We start from the raw sequence: 7,604 nt of genomic DNA, 5'->3' as shown, positions 1-7,604 counted from the left end.
GTGTGTATATATATATATATATATATATGAAATACTGCTTTCTTCTAGAGGAGTCATGTTTTCCTACAATGATTTTTTTTCTTATGGATGAATATCAGCTGAGATGTAAAATAGTCTGGAGCCCATTTGTCTTTGTAGGTGTCAGCTGTTGCTTCTCACTTACACTTACCGCTATTCCACCTCCCTGAAGCTATAGGAAGGTGAACAAGCAGAATCAGCTTGGGCTTTTGCAGCTTGCTCACTGGAGTCAGCCTGACCGACAGTGTCTCAGCCTTAAGGAAATGCATAAGTAATTTAAACAAACAAACAAACAACTCTGCAAACATCTTTTTCTAATTTATTGGCACTATATTCTGTATCAAGGGATAACAGAAAATAGGCCCAAAAGAACAGTCCCTTTTAAAAGAAAAAACACATTTAGAATCGCATACCTCTGATCTAGATTTGAAGAACACGCAAAAATAAGAGCTGTAATTGCCAACATTCTTTCAACCCACTACAGACTCTTTTCACAAGACGAGATTGACAATTTTTATTTGCTAAATTTTTAAATCATTAAGAAATGCTGCTCTTTTCTGCATTCAGTTCATTTTTCAATTGGTTCTCACTTTTTCCTGTCCATTTGCTGTAACTTATGTGCGTAGGTGTATTGTGTGCATGTATGGGTGCTATCTTGGATATATATTATGTAAGCTAATGTCCTGGTTATCCTTATATACCTCAGCTATTGCCCCAAAAAATACCAAAAAAGTAAATGGAAAAAACACCGCCTCCAACTGTATGTGTTGAAGAAATCAAAGACTTCTTCCTAAGGTGGACTTTACAGTCAGCCAAGCATCTGACCATCATTTAAAATGCAGTTTTACATTATAAATATGATAGGGCAAAGGCTCAACACTGGTGGGGAAAAAAAATATTTAAAAATCAAACAAGAACAAAATACAAAAAGAAAACAACTTCGAAAAGTTTTAATTTTCTTTTCTTCTTTTCTTAAAAAACCTTCCAGGGGGACTGGATAGCTCAAGGGGTTGGTAATAGGATACAGAGCCTTTCATCTCTAGGTCACCAGTTCGCATCCAGGCCAGGTCAGTAATGACCAAAAATTGTTACCATTTGATGGGTTTTCAGTGACCTATATGAAATAAGTTGTTGGAACTGTTATTGGAACAGTTGCTGGAAGCTGTTCACTTCTTATTCAAGAAGATGTGGCTGATCTTTTGGCAGTCTCAGTAGCGAGACTGCATTACCTGTTCATCTAAAGATGCAAGACACACTGATGGCATTTTGTATAAATCTTTCCTTCTACAACTATTATCAATTCATAATTGTAGTAACAATTACTGTAGCTGTTAGTATTCCGCTGCCTGTTCTGGATCTGTGCTGCGGTCCAATAAATCTCAGGGTGGTTAAAAAGGTAACTGCTACAAGCACTCAATTCATACAAAACCATTCTTCGTGTGAGCACAGGTAACCTTGATTTATTTAAGTTGCAGGACTAAATCCCCATCTTTCTTTCTTCACATCTTTATTTTCAGGTTTTTCACCAAGATTAAACAGAGGAATTCAATCAGTATAACACATCCAGAACATTTTTATGGGTGAAGGGAAAAAAAAGAAAAAAAGAAAAAGCTAAGACAAGCACTAGCTGGGCTAGAATTTCAAAGCAGCAATAGCATAACACAGTGTCATAGATCAGGTTGGACTTGGAATAAATTCCAGAATCATTGCATTCCTAATTTTTAGGTTGTTCTCAGTTCCATCAAGCTAAGTATCAACAGATTTCTTCTCCCACCAGATAGCAAAAAAACATTTCCCTTTCCCTCACTCCTCTGAAAATGGTTTCTTATGTTCAAGAATATTACTGGGACCTTGTTAGCCTTTATAAGCACTTTTTAAAATGGCTAGTTTATGCATACATCACCTAGACACTTCACATTTTCTGTAATAGAAATCTCAAGAAGCAAGCATGCTTCCTTTAAAGTTATCACCAAAAATAGAAGCTGTCAAGAAAAGCTAAATTTAAAAAAAAAAATGGTTTTATAAAAGATAAGGATAATTCTCAGTTACAGAAAGATCCCATTTCTACTGTCTGGCATTAGAGGAGGCTCTTAAAATGAGAAGAAAACATGCCCTGAAAATAACATTTCTACCTAAGATCTCTAAACAGATCCTAATTCCTGGCCATAATATTTGGGAGGAGGAGAGTGCTGAGTGACGAGTAACACAAACACAATCCTCTGCTTCCAAAGGCCTTCAAGAGGCTGTGAAATACAGGTAGTAAGATTGAGCAGCTCTGAGCTTGCTCAGAATTATGTTGGTAGTGGGGAACACCCCTCTATGTTTCAGAAAACAGGGAACAAAGATGGACTAAGACACCCTAATACATCCCAAGTATCCATGCCAATCTTTTCCTGTCTTACTGCAGGAATTAGATTACTGAGAATCAGAGCTTTACTATACATTTTATTTTACCTTCTGCAAGGTCCTAAAAGTTTTACGGAGAAAAAAAGTAAAATTTAAAATAAAATATAACTTGTAAAGGAGATCTGGTATTAGATACCTAAGGACAAATGATTGCTCAGCTATTAGCCAAACAAATACCACAAATGTTTTGATAGCTCTGACAGACACATGTGATAAATTACTGTATCTATCAGAAAAATACACTTTTTATCTACCTCAGTAATAAGATATCTTGCCTGCAAGGGGCTGAGAAGGCAACTGGCCTAAAACGCAAAATCAAACCCCCTAAATATGTCCTTGATATATGTCCTTCTTTAGATAAATGAAGGGTATTACTGACTTAAACTCAATACATGAAACAATAAGACTGGAGCTTGAAATAAATTATGTTGATTCAAGTAGACACATATTGCAAAACTGTCTTGCTTTTCTATACAAAGAAATTAATCTTTGTTATAATCTTGCATGGAACAATAAGGCAATAAAGATATGTATTTAATTCCTGCATAATCCTTTTAATGTAGAGCTTAGTTTCTAGATTCATGGCATTTGTGTTTTCAGCTTAAATTTCAAAGCTATTTTGATCAAATCTACAGGTTGCCATTTTTCTTTAAACATTTTTAAGCTATAACTTCATGCATTTTTAGATTTTTATTATGTCTGTATTTTTATTTAACACATTTGTCTTTTTTATATAGAACACATCAGTATCAGGCTTCATCTTATGACCGCTAGGTCTTCTCATTTGTTTTTCTTTTAATTATTTTATTTTTCTCACTTATTTTCCTTTCATTACATGTACTAATGTTAAGTATTTAAAAGAACAGTGCAATGCTACAGTTATTAATGTACTGCTTTAACATTTGTAGTATTAGTTTCTGAACAAGCATTTATAAAGCATTGGTAAAACAGTATACAAAACTTTATTGCTGTAAATATTCTTACACTTTTTTCTTTTTCCCCCTGTATTTGTGTACTAGGTGGTTGTGAATGCCCTTTTAGGAGCAATTCCATCCATCATGAACGTGCTTCTCGTTTGTCTTATATTCTGGCTAATTTTCAGCATCATGGGAGTAAATCTGTTTGCTGGGAAGTTCTACTACTGTGTTAACACCACAACTGATGAAAGGTTTGAAGTCGACCAAATCAACAATTTTAGTCAGTGCGAGGAACTCATAAAAAACAATCAAAGTGCCCGATGGAAAAACGTGAAAGTAAACTTTGATAATGTAGGATTTGGGTATCTTTCTTTACTTCAAGTAGTAAGTGATCACTCTTTATATACCTCTTACTGTTTATATGTAATAGTGAAAAGCAATTCAAGCAACAAAGACAGAAAACATATTTACATAATGATTTTTATCTGTGACTTCGTAATAGAGCTGCACTGATAATTGATTACTTTTTTCATAGTAAGCAGCAAGTAGAGCCTACTAAAATGAATAAAGAATTCTTAGGACATCTGACAGAACAAGTGCTATTCTTCCCATTTATAGCTCCCTTAGTCCTCCAGCCCCTTCTAGCTTTAAAAGTTTCTAGAAGAACCTAGGAATGATATTCAGTTATCTGAATACTCTAAGTTTTACTGTTGCTGAAAAACAAAAAACTGCATTGGTGTGATTAAGTCATAGAGTAGAATTCCAGGCAGGAAATCCCATCTCAGCAATGTGGCTGCCACCAGTGCAGACTTATGTGATTTAAGAAGCAATTTCTCATTTGGAAGAGAAATAAGAAAAGTATCACTACATACTATAATTTGTAAAATATTTTCCGTGCTATTTCTGTGCACAAGCACCTTGTGGAGTTTCTTTAACAAAAACTGAACGAAGAAAAGAAGGAAGAAAATATATGCAGAAAGATACTATAAGGTTACACCTTCACTATCAGAAATTGTGTCTTTCTATTTTGGAGTAGCTAACAATCTGACCCAGCTTTAATCAAGGAAATGCTGGACTCTCACCTATGTTGTGCACATTCAGCAACCTCTATGCATTTTCGAGGTTACTGTCTATTAGTTTTCCATTTTATAGTTTTTAAGTAAGTTTCTAGTTTTTATGTTGGCATAAGAAATCTCAATAATACAAATCATTAACATGATGCAGTGGTATCAACACGGTCCTGCACAGGGTCTAAAACAATAATTCTGAACATTGTGAACTGCTTCTCCCAGCTAATATAGCATCTCACCTGTGTGACTGGTAACTCTGACATTTTAAATTTCACTATGATTAATTATTTACTTTACTGTCACATCAGGAAAGACCAGAGAGGGACCTACAGTATTAAAGAAATAAACTACTGAACACAATTTAATTTTGAAAACAAAATTGGATTGTAATAGAAAGACTTTAAATATTTCTTTTCTCAGTCTTACCTTTGAAATCCACTGGCCTAGAATCCCCCTCGGGATCCGCAGGGCAGAATCCTTTATTACACATATTGAGGAGAAACAAGACATCAACAAAACTCTTTTAAAGTGGTTTGCAACTCTTCTTCCAGTAGTAACCTAGTCTATTCTGGCACAGGGATAACACCAGGTATAATTTTTCCTAGTTTTGTGGCCACAACGACCACCTCTCAGCTACTTGCAGTCATGTATATTTCAGTGTCCTGGCTATGCACAGCTTATTCTTGTCATTGAAAAGCAACAAATATTTCTTACATGAAGAATCAGATTCTTAAATTATTGGATTGTTCTGCGAGGCAAATTGGGAGAAATTTGCCAATTGTTCCCATGCTTCCAAAGGAAAAATTAATCTAGACCTATCACGGAGGGACCTAGCTCTCATGGGAAGACAAGCCAGTTGTTTTTGCAGTATCTACAATATAGAGATCTTGCACTGATATCAAAGGCTTGCCTAATGGATGCATTTTTTTGTGTGAGTAGAATGTCAGTGACAACACCACTTATTTTTTCTGTATTACTAAAATGCTTGTAAAGCATGAAGAAATTTTTTGTTTGACATACCACACAAAAAATGAGCACTCCTGTCATTGCACAAAACAGACACTTGACCCTGTATCTTTCAGGGTTTGGTAGTAAGCTGCTAGTAGTGACTTTTGTAGTTATGGAACGATAAAAGCCCTAGGGCACAGAAAGCAAAATATCAGCTTGATTTTCAGTTAATGCTGTAAAATGTGCAGAATCTATGGTTTTTTCACCTTCAAGAACACAAGAAAGGCCACAATTCATAAATGTTTGAGATTCTTACATTACTTTCTCAATCAAAGAAGATATTTATAAGATGATTTTCTATTTGATATATAAAGTACTTTGGATGAGAATCTAGAATAGGATTCTAAAATGATTGTGTTCAGAAGAAATATGAGAAGTGAATAGGTATGTCATAACCCTAGACTTTCCTACCCTTCTTAATCAGCTTGTAGTAATAGTAAAGATGAGTAAATATTAAGGTATTACTCAGAGGTATCCATTACTATGTCAGAAACAAAGATAAAGCTATTGAAACTTGAGTATTTGACCCAAAATAAGGTATTAAGCTTCAAAAATCTGATTAAAAAATCATAGTTGCAAGTGCATATGCTTTCTGTTCACCCAATGTGAACATTAATGGCCTTTTTTTAACATCTTAATGTTTAGTTGAAAAGTCTACTGAAGTCATTTGGTTCTCTACCTTAACAGCTTAAGCACAGACTTTTGTTTAGGTTGTGATGGACCTGAGAAAATAACCCCATAGAGGTCAATGTCAAAGGAACTCCAAACCCAGGCACTGAGGACCTTATTATCCTGGGAAAGACATAAATGAGTCCCATGAACAATTTTTGTTTTGAATCATGAAAAGCCTTTTCTGGTAGTATATGAGTCTATTTGCCCCAGAAAAAAACCCTCTTTTTTAAGAATAATATAGAAAAGAAACATAGATATTTCACAAAGTACTCAATAAAAGTGGGATAATTTCAGAAAGAAATATTCTAGGCTCAAAAAATAGATTGAAAATGTATGGCAGTGGAATTTTAAGCAAAAAGAACTCTCTGAGAAGCTCTTTCTTGAGTTTCTTTGGTGGTGACAGTGAATGAATATCTGGAACGAGGGACCTAAGAAAAGAACATAAACTAATTTTTTGTTTGCATATTTTTTTTTTCTTTTGAGGGAGAATCACAGACTATTTTCCAAAATTCTTACAGAATTTGGAGTGTAAATATTCATGCCATCGGTCTCTATAAGAAGTTTTTTCTTCTATGATACAGTGTAGCTCATGTTGTTCTATGTGGATCTGCAAACTTCTTTTTTCATTTCTCGGTCTGAAGCTTGAGTATTTCTCTGTCCCTAAAGAAAAGCACCAAAGCATCTGCCCTGATAATTTTATGGTCTTATGCCTTTCTAACTTGAACCTAGTGTTTGGATTCTTTGGTAAGTAAATCTCCCAGAGGCCTGCTTTTCTCGTGCTGGTAAGCATATATCCTGCTTACCAGGATAAAATGTAGCAAACCAGTGGGTCTCAAAGTTATAGTATTTCACTCTTACTAATATAAATAAGAAAACACATCTTGTGAAGTGTAGTGTAAAAAAATCAGAAGCTGAATTCTAGGGCTGTAAGATTAGGATGGCTTCAAAGTTCCAGCAGGTTTGTATTTTAAAAGAAAGATGCTATTGTATTTCCCAAAGGGAAGAAGAATCTTCCTGGTGGTTATTTCTGGTAAAGAAATGGGAGTGGTGAAACTCCACCATTACTTATAACTTCATTAGAAATTATTCATCAGAGGAAAAAGTCTACGTACTTTTAACAATAGAAAAGTAGATTGGGGGATTTTTGTTTTGTTGGTTCTACATTCTACATTTGAATCTGCACTTGAATATATGTCTTTCAAATTTCCTTTGGGGAAAAATACATTTGGAACAGATGCTGATTTCAGTTACCCTGCTGTAGTTTTTGAAATCAATGAATTACTCCTGATATAGTGTTGCTGAGAATATACAATATATTTTATTTATTTGAATATACAAACAGGAAGGTAAGAATTTGATCTCTTAGTCATATTTCTATGTTATTTTCTATTCAGTATGCACAAATGCCTAAATAATGCCTTATTTCTATTAAAGAAAATGTGTTGCAGATAAATTTAAACCTAACATAAGCAGGTCTAAGCTTCTACTGAATGCAGTAGAAAAAACACTCTTT

General features: G+C 34.4%; 1 protein-coding gene across 1 annotated transcript in view; it reads left to right on the top strand.

Moving 5' to 3' along the window:
• Positions 1-3,443: 3,443 nt before the first annotated feature.
• The window catches only part of LOC104160591 (sodium channel protein type 1 subunit alpha-like), a gene marked incomplete at its 5' end in the record, with an annotated part of 12,043 nt that continues 7,882 nt past the window's right edge, over positions 3,444-7,604 (top strand). The window contains one exon of the mRNA XM_009698751.1: positions 3,444-3,725. Coding sequence (XP_009697053.1) covers positions 3,444-3,725 — 282 coding nt within the window. The remainder of the gene's footprint in view (positions 3,726-7,604) is intronic.

This window comes from Cariama cristata, unplaced genomic scaffold, assembly GCF_000690535.1.
Source record: "Cariama cristata isolate BGI_N322 unplaced genomic scaffold, ASM69053v1 scaffold25104, whole genome shotgun sequence".
NCBI classification, from domain to species: domain Eukaryota; kingdom Metazoa; phylum Chordata; class Aves; order Cariamiformes; family Cariamidae; genus Cariama; species Cariama cristata.
This window is presented reverse-complemented; position numbering and strand designations above follow the sequence as displayed.